The 21,876-nt window shown below is 36.8% G+C and overlaps 2 protein-coding genes across 2 annotated transcripts; one reads left to right on the top strand and one right to left on the bottom strand.

Annotated features, from left to right (window-relative positions):
- Positions 1-782: 782 nt before the first annotated feature.
- On the top strand, positions 783-15,029 carry ALN (allantoinase). The gene is made up of 16 exons (XM_077359935.1): positions 783-960; positions 2,585-2,678; positions 3,046-3,166; positions 5,080-5,153; positions 5,420-5,496; positions 5,858-5,894; positions 6,012-6,097; positions 8,690-8,749; positions 8,971-9,119; positions 9,928-10,054; positions 10,295-10,450; positions 10,533-10,643; positions 12,345-12,455; positions 12,694-12,792; positions 13,784-13,931; positions 14,627-15,029. Exons 1-15 carry the CDS (start codon positions 877-879, stop codon positions 13,910-13,912), a joined length of 1,515 nt encoding a protein of 504 aa, XP_077216050.1. The 5' UTR covers positions 783-876; the 3' UTR covers positions 13,913-13,931; positions 14,627-15,029.
- Positions 15,030-16,444: 1,415 nt separating this feature from the next.
- Positions 16,445-20,201, bottom strand: LOC143850328 (putative receptor-like protein kinase At1g80640). The gene is made up of 10 exons (XM_077359586.1): positions 19,776-20,201; positions 19,152-19,322; positions 18,780-19,030; positions 18,541-18,673; positions 18,374-18,437; positions 18,169-18,265; positions 17,971-18,073; positions 17,253-17,371; positions 17,018-17,107; positions 16,445-16,931 (listed from the first exon to the last, which is right to left on the bottom strand). The coding sequence occupies exons 1-10, from the start codon at positions 19,942-19,944 to the stop codon at positions 16,770-16,772; spliced, it is 1,359 nt and encodes a 452-aa protein (XP_077215701.1). The 5' UTR covers positions 19,945-20,201; the 3' UTR covers positions 16,445-16,769.
- Positions 20,202-21,876: the final 1,675 nt, after the last annotated feature.

Raw genomic sequence — 21,876 nt, 5'->3', positions numbered from 1 at the left:
GATTTAGGGAAATGATAAATGCACCCCTTTTCATCACTCGGACCCCACAGCAGTGTATCAATGACTGCAGAGGGGCTGATGTACTTCACGTCAGAAGGATTCAACGGATTTGATTGCCACGTACACTCCAGTTGGGTGTCCCATGTGTTGAAAAGGGGCGCATTTATAATTTCCCAGGATTTATCACAAAATCAAATTACTCGCACACAAACAAAATAGATGGATCACAATCTCTACCCACCTCTCTATTATTCTTCATAAAAGAAGATGCATCTTGTAGTTCATTGACCTTGTCTGTCCAAGTGGAGAGGTGATGCCATTCATCTATGGGTTTCACATGATTTGAACTATAGTTAAGGAAAAAGTAAAAAAGAAAGTCACTTTTATGCTCTCTTCCTAAAAGAGACCTTCTTGGTCTTTTACGTGATCGGATCCGTTGGTCTAAATGGTAACTATGAGACCAACCAAATGCCATTGAGAACATCTTGATTGGATAATCTTAGCCCTTGATCCATCAAGTCTCATTTATGTTGAAGGTCCTAATATATGGGAGTCTATCCGATAGGCAGATTGGATGGGTGCCGATACCAATATAATACAGGGATATTTAAAATCCCAACCCCGGGCCCACCTAATCAACGGCCTCGATTGGACACATGTTTCGAAACCCCATTCGTCAGGAATTCGAACTTTTCCATCAACTTGGCCGTAGCTATTTGGTGGGCCCCACTTAACAGACTTATATTCCTTCATCAGTGCAACGAATCTGACCGTAGAAAATAAAATAGCAGAGATTCCAATAAGGCATAATAATATAGAGGAATGTATCTTGTTTGGTAGATTCCTTGAAGAATATAGTAGAACAGAGGAGAGAAGATGAAGTTTCTTCAATGGAGTGTTTTACCTCTGCTATCTATCCTCGCCTCTTTTCTTGTGCTTTACATGAAAACTTCCTCTAAGGTCAGTTCCCTTCTCTTATTTTTCTTCTGTAATTTTGTTTGGATTTTTACTTAGGAATCTTTAGGTTCAGTTCTTTACCCCAAGATTTTTCCCACATCCTTGATTGATAGTTTCTTCTTCTGGGTTCTAAGAAATTATTCCATTATTCTTCAATTTTATAAGCTAGGATGTTCTTCTGGGTTTAGCATCATTATGTAGCATGATTTCATTGGTTATTTTCCTCCTCCTCCTCGTTTTTTCTCTTCTTCTTTTTTTACGCGCCTAATTGACCGTAATACAAATAAAATAAAGAAAAAGATAGAGAAAGAGGATGGAAGGGTTGATTGGAGGTAACCAGACCTCCTAACGGTTCAATTCGAGAGGAACCATGAGTCTCCTGAATCATAAGTTTCTGTTTTGGTTGCAAAATCTCTCCATTTTCACTAAGGTGCAACTCTTTAAATACAAACACAAAGGCGTGCCACATCACCAACCCATTTACATGCATACATGACACATAATAAGTAACTAGCACCCACAATCTCAGATGCCTAATCCTACTTTAACTACTCTGCAACTAAATCATATACATCATAACATCTACGTATCATCATCATCATCTTCTTCTTCTTATAATTAATAACAGAAGAAACAAAGTTTTAATAAAATAAGAGAGTGAAAAGGATATTACTGGAGGTTTTCATCAGTCCACTCGGACAGTGATTATCCCAGGCCCTTGAAGAAATCCAATCTGTTTGGAAAATAAAACGTCATTAGCCGGAAAAATATTCGATTGTGCTAAAGTATAAAAGATAAATTTCTCCAATAGCTTAATTATTGGAGGAGTTGGTAAGTTAACATGGTATCAGAGCCAAAGGTCTCGAGTTCAAGCCTCCCGGATAGCAAAAAATCCACATGCGATGGTCGGCCCAAAGTGGGACCACATGTGCCACGTGTTTGCCAAGTGGGCCACACGTGAGGGGGAGTGTTAAAGTATAAAAGATAAATAACGCCTTTCTTAAGCTTTTGGAGAAGTTGGTAAGTTAACAGATTGGAAAATAAAATTCCACTTCTGAGTGCCTCCTCCTCCTAGACAGTTGAAAAGTGAATAATTTTATATGACTTCTTTTCAATAGTAAGTGTATAGGAATAGGGATTACAAAGTATTCGCACAGTGTAACTGAGTAGGCATATGTATGTATGTATGTATACATATGATTGTCTAGGCAATTTCGCAAAAAGCCATTTCACGGCTTACTGAAAGCAGAGGAAGAATGAACAAGTGCAAGTTTCTGACAACGCAAATTTCAATTTTCAGACAAGCCTAACCACCCAATTAGAAGACTTGAATGTGGACCATTGCTTATGCTTTTCTCTTATTAGATGGTTAGGATCAATCAATAAGTGCATTTGTGAGTTTATTGCATCCACTAGATAATGGTTAGGATCACGCTGATGTCATGTGGGTGGGTCCAATTGTTGCATCATATATTTGCATGTCTGTACACGAAGATACATACGTTTATGTATAGAGTATTTATATGGTGTCTATGCATATTTTTCCAAGTCAAAATACTGGTGCCAAAAGTATAGATGGGGCTGAGAAGTTTGGTGATTTAGTAACATGTCGACTTGTCTTTTGCAGCCATCAAACAGTGACTGCAGCCTTCTTCCTCATGATCATTACTGGATATACAGCAAGCTTATTGTTACTCCAGAGGGTATCATTAATGGTGCAGGTTTGTGCAGGAAGCTATATTAGATTGCAAGTTTTAAAAATTTGTACAAATTTTCTTACAAGGTTTTAGACATTATGTGTTCCAAAAAATAAACATTCAGAATAGTATTACAAATTTACAACAGGAAACAGTAAGAACGTGAAACTAATATCAACTGATAATCCATTAGATGTGCAATTTTGGTATGCAAAGATAGAACAATTTAAATTCTTTACACTTAAGTCTATTAAATTTTCCTTCTTTTTTTCTGCCATTATTGAGCACATTAAGGAAGTCGTTAATGAACCTTCCTCTTGACAATGCATTATTTTTGTATCACCTTGGCATCAGATTCTAACTTGTGTGTTATGAACTTGCAAACGGTCAGTTGAGGTGAAAGGAGGGAGCATTGTTTCTGTGGTTAAACAAGAATATCAACTTGGGAAAGTCAAAGAGGGACATGTCCTTGATTATGGGGAGGCCGTTCTCATGCCTGGATTGATTGATGTGTAAGCTGTAATAACAATGCCTAGTGATTTCTATCTTGTACTGGCTTGCTTACTTTAACTTACGTTCAACTCTATTACATGAACTTTTTTGTTTTCTTAAAACTCAAGGGCATCTTTAGATGCCTCTAAAAATTATTTGAATATAATCTTATATGCAAATGGTTCTGAAGTTAAATATGATTATTATTTGCTAATAATGGCTATAATAGTTTCAGAATTTGATTTAGTTAATCCTAATGGCTTCCAAAAAAAAGACCTTAATGTCCCATTTGCAAATATGATTTATTTAAAGTGATTTTATTTGCAACTAAAGACCAATTTTAGTATCCAAGGGCTTCTTAAACAGTGTTTGGCACTATTATTAATTCGTTCATGACAAAAGTATGACTTCCTAGTAATGGTTCACAGTGAGAAGCATAACCATTTTGGTCCTCTGTTTTCTAATATATGTTTTCATTTTTTTCATCAATCCATCTCCATATCTTATTTGTCCTGTTTCATCAGTTGTCACTTCTCAAAATTTATGTATTTTTATGTTTTGATAATGTTTTTTTTTTAAAAGACTACGTTCTGATATTGATGACTTTACTGAAATAATAATAGAAAGAGAACAGTAAACACTGGGCAGTTTGAAAACCCAGAAAGGACTTCAAGTGTATCATATTTGTCATAAGTCATAACTGAAATTCTGTAAGATTCATTTCAGTTTGATTTCCAGAGTCATAGAAAGGCTTCAGGATTTCGACTTCTAGAGAAGCTCAAGGAACTCTTAAGTTGAACCCATTCAATGAGATTGGAATAGCATTCCTTCAACATCAGCCAAAGTGAAACCCGTTCGTTGTACACCACTTTCTTGCCCCTCTGAATTCCTGAATACGAACCCAACCCATGGGCCCCGGATGTGTCTTCTTTTTATTTGCTTTCATTTATGTTTTGAATTCAGGTATGAAACTAAACTTGGAACACTATCCTATATAGAATTTTTTGTGGCGACTTTTTCTACCAGATTGCATCATTGCATATCTTTTGCTAGTTATTATTTGGATTTTGTTATGCAGCAATATAGATGTGATTTTAAATGTGAATTTTTATCAGTGCTAGTGTTTGCTTGAAGAGTTGACTTGTGTAAATATACAGGCTTATCATTCTTGTATTCATTAATCATTACATGTGTGTTAACCAGGCGATAAAGGTTCCAACAATCATCATCGAAAGCACAGGAACAAGTCTCCTAATTATATAAATGTATCCTGTCAGGCATAGCCTTTGGAAAACTACTTTCCCCATTCTCTCAATAGTGCTATTGAATTTTATTTTATTTGCATAAGAACAGTCGCATGATCTGTGAAGTAGGAAGTAACCCATGCAAATTTCTGAATTGGAAAAAGGTAGAGTTAGCAGCAATGAATTCTGTCACACCATAACCATTAAAAAAAAAGAAAAGAAAATCTGTCACACCATATAACACGGTTTAAAAAGAGCTTCAATCTAGTTCAAACTTTCTCAACTAGATCCACATGCTTTCATTTCCGAATCTAGTTCAGAAAACATAATTTTATCCCTTCTCTGCCTTAGACAATCCAAGGCATTGGAAGATATTTTCTGTGAAAGTAATTGTGAGGTAAATTGAAGTGCAAGTTACAGCATTCCAGATCCTTAAGATAGGGATTTAAGAGGATCATGGAGGTGAATAATAAGTTTGGACAGTGATGAGAAAACATCAAGTGTCCGAGATTGTTTATTTTGATAGCACATTTTTTGAACCAGAAAATGATATTTTCTTCAATTTTTTGCTTCTCGTGCTTTGAGAGTTAAACATCAATCTCACCCATAGTAGAAATAGAAAATTCAGGTTAGTGCATCTTATCTTGTTCATGGATAGACAGAGTTCATAAGAATTTTCTTTATTTCAGGCATTCACATCTTGATGAACCTGGAAGGGCTGAATGGGAAGGATTTTTCTCGGGGACTAAAGCAGCTGCTGCTGGTATGTCATTAAAAATTCTTCAATTATCAATAAACTGTATTTAAAAAAACCATTCAAAAAAAAAAAAAAAACTGCATTTAAAATATTAAATCCTTTGTTTATTGATTTTAAAGTGTAAATATTTCCAGTAATCTCCTTAAGAGGTTAGGCTTTCAGAAGTTCCAAAATTTACCAGACATGATCCAATTTACATAGAATACAAGGCTTTTTGTATAGTAGAAATACCCAAGCTGAATGAGGACTGGGTGTCAATTCTTTACTTACAGGTGGTCTCACAACATTGATTGACATGCCACTTAATAGTGCTCCCTCAACAGTATCTGAAGAAACGTTAAAACTCAAGGTGGAGATTCTCAACTCAGCTTGACATGCTATTTATCACTTTCTTCAATCTTACTGATGTTTTTATTGGGGTTGATGTGGTTTTAGTAACTCTGTATAGCATGACTAAAACACTATTTTCATTTCTCATCTTATTCCCTTAGTAGAGCTACTATTCAGCTTCATGAGACCAGTAATTTAATTATTAGATTATGTATAATTCTCACTTCATTTGTTCAAAATTTTTTACTCAATTATTTATTTATATACCTTGTGCTGTGGGTGTTTGTTTTCATTTATCGTGAATCAATTTTGGAAACTTCTACTGAACAGTTACTAACTTGTGATTTCTGTTTGGATCTTTATTCATTTTTATGTAATAGGTTGATGCAGCACAGGAAAAACTCTATGTTGATGTTGGTATGTTCTAGAACCTTATCGCAGAATAGATTACTAAACATATAATTATCTTTTAGCATATCACAATACAGCTGCCCCTTTCATGGTGCTAGTATGGATTATGTTTGGTGTTTGCAGGTTTTTGGGGAGGACTGGTTCCTGATAATGCCTTCAATAAGAGTTCTTTGGAGGGTCTTTTGAGAGCAGGTGTTCTTGGCCTTAAGGTATTTTCTCAAACTAATATAGCCACATGCAGGATCTCGTCATCTTTTTTGGGTATCTGACATCCTTAGCTATTACTTGTACAAAACCTGTGTAGAACTGCTGGTACTTATTCGTTACACGTTAGATAGCTAAATTAAGGTAGGTTTATGATGGGTAAAGCCTGTAGCTGAATTGTATATATGGATTTGTAGCTCAATCTCGTGGTTTTAGGTTCCATCCCAGATTATCTACCAAAAATAAAGGTAGGTTAGCATATTTGTTCTCTACATTAAATCAACAAAAGGTAGATCCGGCTATTACCTCACTGACATTGAAACCGTGTTCCCGTTCATTCCTTTGAAACCATGTTCTAATAAACTTCTTATAGCAACAATCTACCAACTACAAGTAAAACTCAAACTCAACTGTCCATATTAAAAAATTTATCTAGTTGGCAATTTCAGTTTACATCTGAACTCTAACGAGCAACAGTTCAACTAAGAGATGATATATCCCACTTGAAAGCACAGATTGATTAGGGAACAATTTCAACAGTTGTCATCTGTGCAAAGAAAGCTGGACAAAGACAACTGTTTAGTTTTAAAAAGTGAGAATCAAGCACTCCAACATAATAGTGAAATGCACAGATTTTGTCTGTCAGAAGCTACAAATTATACATGAATGCTTCAGGATATGAACAAACAGAATCCTAGAAGAAGTTGCCGCTTTCCTGTGAAAATCAACCAATCCCACTGATTTAGTTGAAGCATGAAAAAAAAAATTATGGCTGATAAGCTTAATGGGATCAAATATGTGAAACAACTAGTTACTCCAAAAGCTTAAGCTGTTGGAGAAGGCATTATTTAATCTTTTATACTTGAACACTCCCCCTCACGTGTGGCCCCTCTTTCTAGGCTTGGCCTCCACGTGGCACGTGTGGCCCCTCTTTTGGGTTTGGCCATTACATGTGGATTTTTTTGCTATCAAGGAGGTTTGAACTCGGGACCTTTACTCTAATTCCATGTGAAACAACCAGTTACTCCAAAAGCTTAAGCTATTGGAAAAGGCAGTATTTAATCAAGGCGTGTCTTAATGGCCGATTCGGAAGAAGTTTTCTATCCCAACATTGGCCATGACAACAACCAAGTCATGGGCGATGATGAGTTAATGTAAGCTTGTTTGGAGGTCAGTGGAGTGAAGACGAGGTTGAATTTGGAGTCGAAAATGAACCCAACCTTAGTGCCAGCTACTAGATGGTTCGATTAATCTTTCGCCCCTATACCCAAGTCAGACAAACGATTTGCACGTCAGTATCGCTGCGGGCCTCCACCAGAGTTTCCTCTGGCTTTGCCCCGCTCAGGCATAGTTCACCATCTTTCGGGTCCCGACAGGCATGCTGACACTCGAACCCTTTTCAGAAGATCTAGGTCAGTTGGTGGTGCAACCCGACAATGGGATTCCACCAATCAGCTTCCTTGCGCCTTACGGGTTTTATACGCCCGTTGACTCGCACACATGTCAGACTCCTTGGTCCGTGTTTCAAGACGGGTCGAATGGGGGGCACACTGGCCGTTGCCTAGAGCGCACAAGTGCCACAGGGACACGCCATGAGGCGTACGCTATCCACCCAGGTCGCGCCGACAATACCTCCCCACGGGCGGGATCATCCACCCGAGCTTAGGCCGCCGGCTACTTTAACAACATATGTATCTATATACTATATAGCAGAAGAGAAAAGGAGAGAATTATTTGAATTTCTCCCAAAATTCTAATAGAATTACACATCACTTTTTTTTATTTTTTTTAACAAAGGCACCAATTCAACCCACATATTTTCAATCCTACGCCCTCCTTTATGCTTTTTAACAAAGGTACCCATTACAACCTCATAATTTCAATCCTACCCACCTCCTTTATGCTTTTGTAATAAAAAATGTGGACAAAGTCAACATAGTGACGTTTTTTCTTTGCAAAATTACAGATTTGGTACATATGTTACATAATACTACAGATTTTTGTGAACATATTACATAATACTACGGATTCAGGACGCCTTTCAAAATATTGACTAACCCGATTATTTTTTAATATAAAACATGTTCATTTAGTACATAATACTACGGATTTCGGCCACCTTTCAAAATATTCCGGGTCCCACTCAAATGCATGGGTTTGGCTATAGATGGTGCGTGAGACCCACCTGTCAAGCATGAGTGTGAAATGCTTCACCGCATCAAATGGGAAAGTGATTAACCATTTATATTTTTCTCGCCCCATGCATCGCACGGGTGTTTTTACTAGTATATATATATAGTTGATCTATTGGCTCTGGAATGCCTATGCACATACGAATTTTCTTCATTCTGTCTTAATTCTTTTGTATGGTGTCAGAGTACTTTCTATCATTTCTGATCTTTGATTCTTTTGTCAGTATTGGTGGTCTATCCTTTAACATTCAGAATCTATGTATATTTATTCTGCTATTTACTTTATCTTAAGTCAGCAGCCTGCCTGTTCTTCTTGTAGGCTAGCTTTTGAGATCTATGTTGTGTCTAATTCTAGACATTAATATTTTATCTTACTGTGTTTTTTTTTGGTGTGTGTTTATGTAGTCTTTTATGTGTCCTTCAGGAATAAATGACTTCCCAATGACAAATTCAAGCCATATCAAGGTTTGTTTCCTTTTATTTTGGCGAAACCTTTCATTTCGGCCATACATATTTGTGCTTTCCTTTATCTTAACATAACTTCAGAAGAAATAGTTATATGCATATTTCATGTTCTTTTATTTGTGAGGGAATTCACCTCAAAATAATCTTATTTTTTATTTTCTGACCTAATTAGGATGATCTTCTCTTTTTCCTCACACTTTTCTTCTTTTCTACTATTTTAGGAGGCATTGCATATATTAGCAAAATACAAAAGGCCGATACTTATACATGCAGAGATTGAACTGGATTCTGTGAGCCCTGTGGAACCAAATGATGGTATTGATGATGTTCGATCTTATTCAACATATCTTAAGACTAGGCCTCCTTCCATGTAAGCATCTATTTGAGCACTCTAGATGTAATATTGACCTTAAGCATTGTTGAGGGATATTGACTTTGACTTTTTAAATTTGTTCTGTTTTTCAGAAGATATGAATTTGTTTGATTCCTAATTCATGATAATATCCTTTTACTGGAACTTCTTAATTTAAAATTTGTTAGCCTATGATTCAAATGGTTCATCAATGTTACAAGGCTAACTGTGGTCTTTCCTGTATTTGGTGGCCAAGCTGTGTTTCTGAATTTCTTTTTCTTAAGAAAATTGGAATATTTTTTTTTCTAATATATTACAATTTTAAATATAGGATTTCACTGTCAAACTTGTAAGCTGAATTAATTTGAGACTCTTGTTAGCTAAACAGATTTCAGATTCACAGTACCAATATAATTACCAAAATACCAATTCAAAAAAAAAAAAAAATGATTACCGAGGCGAGGATAATCAGCAATCCTCGTAGAGATTTCACTATCCGTGGTTTAAAATTATAATAATGTAATATTTATGTTAGTTTTTATTTTAATCATTCAGTGCAGTGGTATCTTCTGATACTTGAGTAATTCGTTTTGAATTTTGGCATAAGAATCTCCTTAAGAAAGGTTGTTACTGTTCGGAACGCAGTCACAGTTTGGTTCACTCTAGTAGTAATCATTGATCTATCGTGAAAAGGCAAAACTGCCTTATGGTGGAATTTATTATGATGCGAATGTACTTGGTATCTACTCCTGCTAACAATGTTAAATTGAAAACACGATTTCTGATCTTCACTTCTCATGTTTTGTTTAATATTTTTTCTGACCAGGGAGGAGGCAGCTATTAGGGAGCTGGTTAATCTAGTACAAGACACAACGGTTGGCGGCTCTGCAGAAGGGGCTCATCTTCATATTGTTCATTTGTCAGATGCAAGGGCTTCACTAGATCTTATCAAAGTATTCTATGTTTTCTCTTCTCTTGGAACTGCTTACGTATTCTTTCATATTACTTTGTATGCGTCAACCACTCCTTAAGCTTCATATGGTTATATAGATTACAATGCGGCAAGTGTGTTCTATATCAATCAATATTTGCGAAAGCAAATTCATCTGCATCTGTAATTTTGTAGTCCACAATGAGAATACTATTTAACTAGGGAAAACTCTCCATTAACCTGTTTTATATGTTTTTTACAGGGCGCAAGGACCAGTGGTGCCAGCATAACTGTTGAGACTTGCCCCCATTACCTAGCATTTTCTTCGGAACAGATTCCTGATGGGGATACCCGCTTTAAGTGTGCTCCCCCTATACGTGATGCAGAAAATAAACAAATTTTGTGGGAGGCTTTGATGGTATTTTTGTAAACTTTAAATTGCTATGTTGTTATCTTGATGTTAAAAAATTGAAGTTTTGAATGATGGGGTTGCATTTCAGGAAGGACATATTGACATGTTAAGTTCTGATCATTCACCATCCGTGCCAGAGCTGAAACTTCTTGATAAAGGTGACTTCTTAAAGGCATGGGGTGGCATTTCATCTTTGCAGGTCAGTTATCTTTCTCTTGATGACTGAAGTTTGGAACATGTACCTTGCTGGAGTTCTATATAAAATATATCTCATTTCAGAAGAGTTTTATCCTTAAGTATGTTAGAGAAGTAGATATTAGTCATGTGGTGATACCTGCTAACAAGTTTTGAGTTGTAATTGGAAATTGTTGCTAGAGGAATGCTAGCTTCACAGGCGCCCTTGCAAAATAAAGGGTAAGGGCGCCCATTGGTCAATACCCATTTAGGATGGCATAGAAAACTACGATCATAACTGTCCTAAATAGATATCGACCAATGGGGCGCCCTTTTACCCCCTGTTTTTTTGCAAGGGTGCGTGTGACCCTAGAATTCCTCATGTTGTTAATACTAAAAGAGGTTTTCTATCTTAGTGAATTCGGGAAGGTTTTAAATCTTGTTTTTAAAACTTGTGTCATAAATGGTGAGTAGTTTTGTACACACTGTAATTTGTTGAATGTAGTGTTTATGAAACCCCTTGCCATTGGTTTTTGGCTGAATATTGAAAGCTTATGAACATAGTTTAGTTTCACATTCCATTATCTATTGTTCCTTTGATCAGATGTATTAACAACTTTACATGTCATATGGTCATATCCTAATCACTTCAAAGTTAAAGCTTTTTAGTGATCCCAGAAAACATTTATCCCACTGGATACCTAGATGGAGCTTCAGATAACCTTTGATTCGCATCCCTACAACCTTTTAGGCATTCTCTTGATGTTCATGCCTTCACACCTTGTTCATAGGGTCTCATGTTCTGGCTAAGGTGTTAACATAAAGAAAATTGTGGAAGATTATATTTGTATCAACTATAAATGGTGGCTCTCCAATGAATGAAATTGCCAAAGCATGATAGAGAAAATTTATGAACTGCTTAAATACATCAAACTAACCAAAAAATAAAAAAACAAGAAACTTACAGTATTATTTCTTTAAGGGGAAGTACAGATTATAGACATATAGATCCAAAAGACTAGACAGCTTGTTATGGCTTCACTGATGAGCACACCATTGCTAACTATTTTCAATTTTTTGGCACGTGGGGCCTTCATTATTTAGTTAGACTTAACCAGAGTGAAATTTATGTCATTCTATAAACCCACTACTGCGATGATGTCATTGGAGGAAATTTACCTTTTATTGGGAAGTTTCGAAAAGAAAAAGTCTGCAAGATTACAGTCATTGTGGAAATGTGTCAATCTAGTTCTTTAGAGTACTTGATTAATCTTCATTAATGAACAATACATAATATGATAATTAAGATTATTACTTTTGTAAAATGTGGAATCTCTTATAATAAAATGATGTCAATTAGAGATCTTACGTAATGCAGGGATTTGGCCTATAGCTCAATTGGTAGAGGCTTTATATCTCAACCTTGAGGTCTTAGGCTCAATCCCAGCTTACCCAAGCAAAAAAAATGATGACACATTTCCTTCATTATATCTCATAGAGGTTGAGTAAATATCTTTAGAACTTTGTAGTTTCCTTCATTATTTTCTCTTATTTGTTGCTGTTTCAAAAAAAAGTTAATTTCTCAATATGAAAATCAAGTAGTTCACTTGCATCACGATTTTGAGCTACCTTCTATTCATGTTGACACTAATGGAATATAATGCTCCTTGTTGAGGAAAATTTCTCAAATTGACCCCAAAGGCTAATGCAATGGGAGTGTCTGCAGTTTGTTCTTCCTGTTACGTGGTCTTACGGGAGACAATATGGGGTAACTTTGAATCAATTATCTTCATGGTGGAGTGAGAGGCCGGCGAAACTCGCTGGCCAAGGATTGAAGGTAAATTCTTTTGTTGGTATATCTTCATTTTAATCATTGGGCTCAGTTCGCATTTAAACAAACCATGTTTTAGAACTGATGGTCCTAAACGAATGGAAACACCAAAAATATCTTTATACCATGCTGTCCAAGTTACATTTAAATCATAGATTGCTTCAAATGACAATATTCTGAATCTTAATAGTTAATACATCCCATGAGAATTGTTTTTCAACTCTGTTGACATGGTTTTATGCAGGGAGCTATTGTGAGTGGGAATCATGCAGACCTAGTTGTTTGGGAACCTGAGACTGAGTTTGAACTTGATGAGAACCATTCCATCTACCACAAGCACCCTGTATGTTTTTCTTTACTTTGTTACACCCTATCATCTTTCATTCTTGATGTTCAAGTGAGGAAATCAACTGCTCTGCCAAGAATATTTTAGATTGTTAGAGATAAGTTTGGTTGTAGAAAATCAAATTTTAAGAGGGAAAACCACGTACACTGAAATCTAGAAAAAACTTAATATCCCTCTGTTTGGTTGCACGTAGTTGCCTTGTAGAGTAGTGGTGGATTAGAACTGAAGTCTTCAACAGGTGTAATAGCAGTGAGGTAGTCTCCTTGTAGAGTAGTGGTAAGTGGTGGATTAGAACTGAAGTCGTCAACAGGTGTAATAGCAGTGAGGTAGTCTCCTCGTAGAGTAATGGTAAGTAGTGTCTGGTTTTTAACTGAAGTAGTTTCCTTGTGCGGAGTGTCATTAACAATATATAGAGAGAGAGAAGAGAGAGAAAGATAGAAGAGTGCTAAATCCAAAGACTACTGGCAAAAAACCTTTTTTTTTTCAAGTTGTTTGGTGGGGGGGATAAAAGTCATGCCACAGGGAGAGACAAGGGAGAGACAAGATAAGTAGTGTCCTAGTAGTTTGAATAAGAAATGCGACCAAACATCACTAGTAGATGATGAGGCACCCCAAAACCAACCAAAACACCTATTAAACCCCAGATTTTGTGCAACCAAACAGAAGCACTGACAAATAAGATGATGAATACTTAGCCAACTTGGGAGCGACATTTTTAAATTCACTAGGGGCATTTTGGTAGTTATAGAAAATATCAGGATTTTTTTAAAAGGTGATCGGAATTACTCTTGAAACTCTATGAAAGCTCATCTGACAATTCGAAATTATTTGATTCAAGAAGTAGGCAAAAACATTTTCAAGGCTAAACTGATCTCATTCCCCTAAGCACAAGGGTATGGTGCACTGCTCAAATGTGGAGCTCCTGACCATGAAGAAATTTCTGTTTGATTTCTAACTCTATTTTTCTTTACCTGTCATATGTATATAGAATATCACAGCCTACATGGGGACAAAGCTGTCAGGAAAAGTTTTGGCAACTTTTGTGAGAGGGAACCTTGTCTATAGTAAGGGAAAGCATGCTCCAGCTGCATGTGGTGTTCCAATCCTTGCAAAATAAATGACGGGGTACATAACAGGTAATCTAACATCCAACCTTCAAAAACTTTGAAAGGAGTTCCAAAATATTATAGAGAATATGGTGAGTAATCTCATAGACAAGTTCATCAACTTCAAATCTACTCTGAATTCAGTCTTTCAGTTTGTTTTTTTAAGTCTAAAATGGGTTGTACTTGTACATGATACTAATGCCCTGTCTATTTTGGATTCTGAGATTTGATTTTGAATCTAAAACTGATTATTGGACTTAAAATTGCCTTTTTTTTTAGTCCAATAATCATTTTTGGACACAAAATCAATTCTCAAAAGCTAAAACAAAGCCTAAGAGTCCTAGTGTCCTACCAAGTCGATGCTGTCTAGCTGACAACCTTTAGAGCAGCTTCAATGTGAGTTTCTGTTTAAAGAATTATGAAAAATTATAGCTCTTGAGCTTCATATATGAAGGAAATATATATGGGTTTTGTTACACCCGGAATTAAGTATTAACTGAGCCTTTAGAGCAGCTTTATATGCAAGTTTTTGTATGAAGAATTATGGAAAACTACAGGTCGTGATCTTCACATTTTTTTTATGGGTCTTCACATATGAATGAAATATATGTGGTTAATGTTACAGAAACGATTTCCCTGTCCATTAAGAGGGAATTCGCTCTTCCATATTACTACAGCCATCATTTGCTTTTGCATGTCAATGATTTTTTTCTTGATCTTTTCAGGATTTAGCAATCGAATCGGGGATCTTAAATTGTATCAGAATCATTTGAGTTCATGGTTCTAAAGCTATCTTGCATTGTGTAGAAACAGAAACTACTTAAAACAAAATCTACAGAAGTGTTCAAAATTTCAAACGACATGCGTTCTTATTTGAGTTCAAATTATGGAAAATAATCTGGATGCGAGATTGTATGATCAAGTGATCCGCACCGTTCATCTGTGGTTTGCTCTACCATGGCTTAGGTTAGGCAATCCTAGCTGCACAAGTAGTGGAATTTCATCCTTAAATACTGACCATTTTTAGTTTGGAGTGATTTTTGTTTCATGCATCTAGAACTCCAATATGTTGTAATTATCAGTGTGTCTAGACATAAATGTTGGTTAGTTTTAACTACATTTAGATGATCTTAATTGTGCAATTTTTGGTAGTCTCGTAAAATAGGTGTAAAACAAAATTTAACCCATTTTCCACTTAAAAAATGGGTATAAAATTCATTATATGCTCAAGCTCCATTTCTTTCAAGTTTCAACATAAAATGGGAGTATAATTTGTTTTACACCCATTTTTACAAATTTGTTCTGTGCCCATTTTACGTCGAAAAGAAACAGAGCCTCAGTAAAAGTGGGCGTAAAATTTATTTTTCGCCCGTTTTACATCATAAGGAACATAAGTTCCTAAAATGTTATTTTAGGGATAAAGAATACAAACTTAGGAAGTGTGCGAGGAACGGAACTTCCTGTTTGAATGATTGGGAATGGTCAGTCAATTTGTATCTTCTTCGGGTAAAACCTCCGGTTTTCCTTTGGGAAGTGATATATTCACCCCTTTTGTTTACTTGGGACAGCCCCACTAGTGTATTTATGACTACTCTTTTGCAATAGAGGGGTTTAAAAAAGGGACGAAGTTATCATTTCCCTTTTCTTTTTAGGAAAGTGTTCCTGCGCAGCTGCACAGAGAGCTTCCCTGCGCTTAAGTGGCTTAAAAAGCCTCCCATTGGTTCATATAACGGGTCCACCTTTGCAGGTCCACAAAAAGTGACCAATGGAAGGCTTTATAAGCCACTTGAGCTCCCTGCGGGAACACTTTTCTCTTTCTTTTTATACAGTTTTGTTTTTTTTTCTTGTTGTCCACTCTTTCCTTCCGGTATAAGGGATAATAACAACATTTGCTTGTTTATAAGCGAAGCTATCGGGAGTCGATGATGAACAACATAGTCGGAGTGCTTTTTTGTTTTTTATAGAATCGATGACTGAGAGAGAGAGAACTATCTTCCGCACAGTGTCACATCCAGATTGTAGATGAGTGGGCCACTTAGATTGCTCCCAATGGTCAACCACTGATGGGCCTCTATGAGTTAGAGCCATGAAGCATTAGTGGTAGAGATGGGCCTGACAATTGTGTTTTTACAAGTAGGCTTGTCAAAAAATCATCTGGGCTACAACAATTTGACAAGGTAAAAAGGGCCAGGGTAAAAGGAGTAACTTGGGCGAGTCAAAAAAAAGGGGAGTTGACTTGGGGAGCAATTAGACAGTGATATGAGGTGCAAGGAAATGGTCACACAGGGACCATTTGATGAAGACAAGAAGTTTTCAACCAAATAATATGTAAAACTCTCTGGCAGCAATAGCATAAGAGCACATGGGGGGGGCCGTGTTCCGGTGTATGGATTCTGTACATCTTTGACTTACACTGGAATTCCAGCCTGGAGTATTGACAATGGCATAACTGGTACAGAGTTTACACATAAAATAAGAAATTGAGGATTGGACTAAGTACCCTGTGGCAAAGGAGCTTCAGAAATGTCAGTTTGGGTAAAACAAGTCAATAAACTAAACTAAGTTTTATATGCTTCAACACTCAGCTGACTACCCCTCATTTGCACATGCGAACTTTTTTGAATGAGAAGAAACAAAACTCACATACAATTTGATTCAATTTACAAAAGGAAAACGAGATTTCCTTTGATATGAGCCATCTCCCCCTCTATATGAACACAAACGATATAAATACTTGAGCAAACAATCAAGAACTCCTGAAAGGTGAGCATGAACCAGAGTTTTGAACAATGGAGACTGATATAGTGCCCAATTTCCTCGGGCGGGCAAAACACGTCCAATGAGAAAATTGCATCGCCCATTATATACTCAGTGAGAAGATTTGGGGCCCGTATGAGGTACGGGCTCTGTAACTCTTAGTGTCCCTCCGAGCTCAAGAGGAACAAGGGGAATGAGAGAATGCAATACGTCTGTTATCAATGGCCTGTAACTTGGTTCTGGTTGTACACACAGTACGGCAACAGCAGCGACCTGCATAACCATATTTTCATTCATGTTAGAAAGAGGAAAGTATTAGTGGAAATTGGAAATAATCATAAGTTAGCCAGTTAACAAACTTGGTATAAGTGTTTCAGATCCATTGTGTTTCTGATTACTGGATCTACAATGTTTGGAAGCTTTGATCTGTCAGTGAGCTGAGGCATGGCCTGCATAGTATAAACAACAAAGCAACTAATCAATCCTTTGCAGAAGATGAAGTTCACTAACTTCAAAGACATAACTGAAATTGAAAATTAGGGAACAACTCAATTGAAAATTTCTGAGGAATGGACCATTGCTGGACATACATACCCATGTCACAATAGATTGGCAATGAGCTGATGTCATTTTCTCCACAGGTTTCCTTCCCATAAGAAGCTCCAAAAGGACAACACCAAAAGCATAGACATCACTTTTCTCAGTCAGTTTACCTGAAAGATCCGATAATATTTTAACCTTTGGAGAGATTCTCACAATATATTTGCTGCAAATTGTGATATTAAGATGCCAATTCATCCAATAGAAGTATAGAACATGGAGTGAATCAATGTTTCAAATAGGGGATGCGGGCCAAAATGTGACCAAAGCAAATCCTATTTGACTCCGTGCGACGTGATCGAGTGCTCAGTTGTCATGGCAGAGTACTCGTTGATGCGATCATAACTCAGGGGGGAGTCAAAGGAGTTTTGATTGACTTTGTAGTGCAGAATGCAGACTCGGACAAGAATGCGGCCAAGGTAAAAGGGAGTCGACTCTGGCGAGTCAACAATGATGCAGGAGGTATTGAAACTATGGAGTGAATGTTAACAATGCCATTACTGGTAATTCAGATGGACAAAGAGAAGAAAGGAAAGAGTGAAGGATTATAAGTCTCAGGACACAGAAACAAGATTTTGAGTTCCACCCAAATAAGAAGAGTTTCAGGAAGAACAAAATTCCATGAAATCACAAGGCTTAACCAACTTATTCAAAAAAAGAAAACAAGTGAACTAAAATTGCACTTAATAGCCATAGAAATTAATAGGTGTACCATCCAAAAGGTACTCTGGAGCTACATAACCCAGAGTACCCAAAAGCTTGATGTTGCTCTTGCTTTGGCTTCCAACAGTCACTGCAAGGCCAAAATCCGAAAGCTGCATCCAGAGAAAATCCAAAAAAGAACAGTGAGATTTTACTCGTAGGATGGTGGAATATAAAACGTATTAAAGAATGCATTTTATGGGTATACCTTGGCATTGAAGTTGGAATCCAGAAGAATATTAGATGATTTTAGATCCCTATGAATCACAGGCGGGTTGCAGTGCTCATGTAGATATTCTAACCCTCTGTTCAATATTATGTGTAGAGATACAAATATGAGAAATTAGATAATTATGGACATTATAATTGTGATTTTAAACATTAAACAGAAACTCGTTGCTGAGCACATTCACCTCGCGGCATCGAGTGCAATTTTCATGCGTAGATGCCAAGATAAAGTAGATCCATGAGAAGGTCCTGCAACAGCAAGAAGAAAGAAAATAAAATTCAATCTTTTTTGTTTAGCAGAATTCTTATTTTTCTTCACTCTCAAAGCAGAAAATCAAGAAAGAAGTATTACCATGCAATTGCGAATCCAAAGATCCATTTTGCATCAACTCTGAAACAAGAAACCTTGTCTCGCCATGTATGCAATAACCCAAAAGAGATACTATATTTGGATGTTGGATTCTACTCATCAAATCAACCTCGTTCTACAATTCCATTCAAAGAGTGAACATGAATCCAATAAAAGTGGAAAATCAAATCCATAAACTTTAAGTAGTTAACCAGATGTAATTCCAATTTCATCAAAGATACCTCAAATTCTTTTTCAGAATCCTGGCCGCCACTGTCTAGTCTCTTCACCGCAGCGAGGAAACTGTCTTCGAATTGAGCCTTGTAAACACACCCAAATCCACCTTCCCCCAAAATATTACTCTGATTGAAATTGTTTGTCGCAGATCCCAACAATGCATACTCAATAACTGAGACAGATCCCTTCTTACCAGTCGTCCTAAAAGAATTGAACTTACCCAAAATTGGACCAAAGTTAAGTCCTCTGCTAGCATCTACAGCTCGAAAATTCGACAAAGGAATCCACAATTACAAATAAGTAACTTTGAAAAAAAAGGTCATGATTCAAACAAAATAAAACAAAAACGACAAGTGGGTCATTGCAAGAACAGATACCTGAACTCTGCACGCTTTTTAGATTGGATTTTTGGCGGTTTCTTCGCCAATAAAGGCAGGCGCAAAATGAAGAGAGTGCGATCGAACTGACCAGAACGGAAACTGAGATGATAATCACAAGCAATTCTCTATCCAAATGATGATGTGGGTATCCATTTGTCATGTCCATCCCTGGGTCCAGAAAATTTAATGAAAAATGATTGAGTAAATGCAGTGATATGGTGAAAAAAGGCCAAAAACCGAAAAAAAAGGCGAAGAATAGTAAACAAGAGAAAAGGGTGAAAAACCCTTTTAATTCTGGATTTAAAGGTAGAACTACAGCCAGTGTTGAGGGCAAAAAACAAGAAAAAAAAAACAGTTTTTTTCATCTAGATTGCATTAAATAGACAGTTGCAAAACAAAAAACTGTTTTTTTTTTTTTTTTCAAATGTACTGAAAGCCCAGTGTTGGAAAGGCACGATCAAGAAAAAACTGCTTAGGAAACAATGTCAAAGAGAAGTTTTCCTCTTTTTTTTCTTCATATTTTCTTTTTCTTGGAATTGCTGATTTGAAAAGGCCAAAACCTCAAAACCCAGAAAGGAAACACAGAAAAAAACATAAAAACTCGGATTCTTGAATGCTTACCAGACGGAACTGGTGCCATTGTTTTCTGAGTTTGAGGAATGGGTTGCCATTTAGGGGCGAAAACAGGCCCAGAAATGGGAGAAATATGGGGATGCATTCTAGCATGACTGAGAACTGAAAAGAGGGAAAAGCAGAGAACCCAAATAGGAAAAATGAGAAGGAGCTTCATGGGAGAAACAGGGAGAGATTTGTGAAGTCTATGAGAGAGAGAGAGAGAGAGAGAGAGAGAGAGAGAGAGGGGAGAGATTGAATTTCAAATTTCGCAAGAGGGGTATAGTTAATAGGGATCTGGATTTTGAATTGAAATGTTTCGTTTTCTTCTCTCGGTAATGGAAAGGGAAAGGACAGAAAATTTTCACAGGGAAAACAGGGAAGCACTTGGAATCATGTGGCAGTTATCAAAAGGAGAACGCCCAAAAGCAGAGGCAGAGGGAGAAAGTGGAGGCCTGGAGGGAGCAAGCCCAGCAAGGGAGTTCATTGTATCATTGAAATGACGAAAATACCCTTATCCCTATTGACAAGATTACCCCTCACACCTTATTATTTACATTACCTGGTTTCGTTTTGGTAGTCCTTTCAGATGGATAAAGCAAAAGGACCCACCTAGAGAGCGAGTATGCAGAAAGTCACTTTTACAGTCGATGATAAAAGGCAATTTTGAATGTGAAATCAAGACCCTTAATCTTGTAAACCATCACAGGGTAAGTCACATGATCTTGGTCCTAAGCACCTCTCACACATAAGATAAGGGACTACAAAAATCAAAATAATTTCATTTTTATTGGCTAAACCCTAAAATGAGACCAACCAAAGTGTTCTCAATGGCATTTGGCCGGGCCTATAGTTGCCTTTCAAATCAGTGGGCCTAATTATGGATTTACAAAAGTGGGGCCCAACAAACACCTTCTAGGAATGAGAGTAAAAGTGACTTGCATTTTTGGGATTAGGCTTATAGCTCAATTGGTTGCGGCTTTGTATCTCAGCTTACCTACCAAAAACGAAAAAAAGTGACTTGCATTTTAGCATTTTGGCATTTTTTTTTTAGATTAACAAGGCGTCTTTTAGCTTAGGTGGTAGGTCCCATCTCAGTCAGCTGTGGGTTCCTCTTCTAGTTACAATACATACACGGGTTCCATATCTTCATTCGTGAAGGTTTTATAGTCTTGAATTTGGCTAAAGCTTTCCAGGGAAAGAGTCCACAATAGTTACAGATTCTTCAATGTTTCTTAACTTAGACTGATAGAGTGATTTCTGCATGTTTTGACTCTAAGATAGAAAGGGCTTCCTTTCAATCATGAACTACAGCTGAGATAGAGTGATTTCTACGTACAATACATACACGTTTTGATTTCTGTACGGTAGCAGAATAGAACTTTCTCTAAAGCTAATAAGTCATCACACACGAACTACTCATTAAGCACGCTGGTCACAACTCATTTATAATATGGAAATTTATATATGGACATGATATCCACACTCTCCTTTCGATAATGGAGATCCTCAGTTTGTTGGACACTCCTTTAATTAGCTGTTGAAGGTTTCCCAACAAGCTACCAAACCGATTGGAAAAGTGTGAAATTGAAAAACATGATTTAAAGAGATTTTATATGATGTGTGTTTATGAAAGTCTAGTGTTTTCAAAAAGTATAGTAGGGCCCACTTCATATGATGATCCAAATCTCATTGGAGGGTTAGGATCGTCCCGTGAAAATGATTTTTGGGATAAAACCAATGCAAGATATAAATATATGAAGATCCACAATCAATTCCCATAAGAACTACTTGATACATGGTTAGAATTGTTAGTTTTTTGGTTATGTGTAATCCAAGGTGGAGCCCACCTTGTGAATGGATCATATGGATCAAGGTGGGGTCCCATGCATGATGGAGCTACACATTCATGAAGCTTTGGTCTATTTTTGGCTTTTTTCATACCTAATCCAAACAAATAATAACAATATTCATGTGATTGTGAACTTATCCTATTATTAGATACGGAAAAAAAACACAGAAGAAGCGGAATTTGAGGAGGAAGTTGGTGAGAAACGCCACCTAATCCAAGCTCACATGGGAAAGCATCGCCAGTAAGTAAAGTTAAAAG

The sequence above is a fragment of the Tasmannia lanceolata genome, unplaced genomic scaffold, assembly GCF_043159265.1.
Source record: "Tasmannia lanceolata isolate RefF3 unplaced genomic scaffold, GAP_Taslan_0.1 ptg000018l, whole genome shotgun sequence".
Classification (NCBI taxonomy): domain Eukaryota; kingdom Viridiplantae; phylum Streptophyta; class Magnoliopsida; order Canellales; family Winteraceae; genus Tasmannia; species Tasmannia lanceolata.
This window is presented reverse-complemented; position numbering and strand designations above follow the sequence as displayed.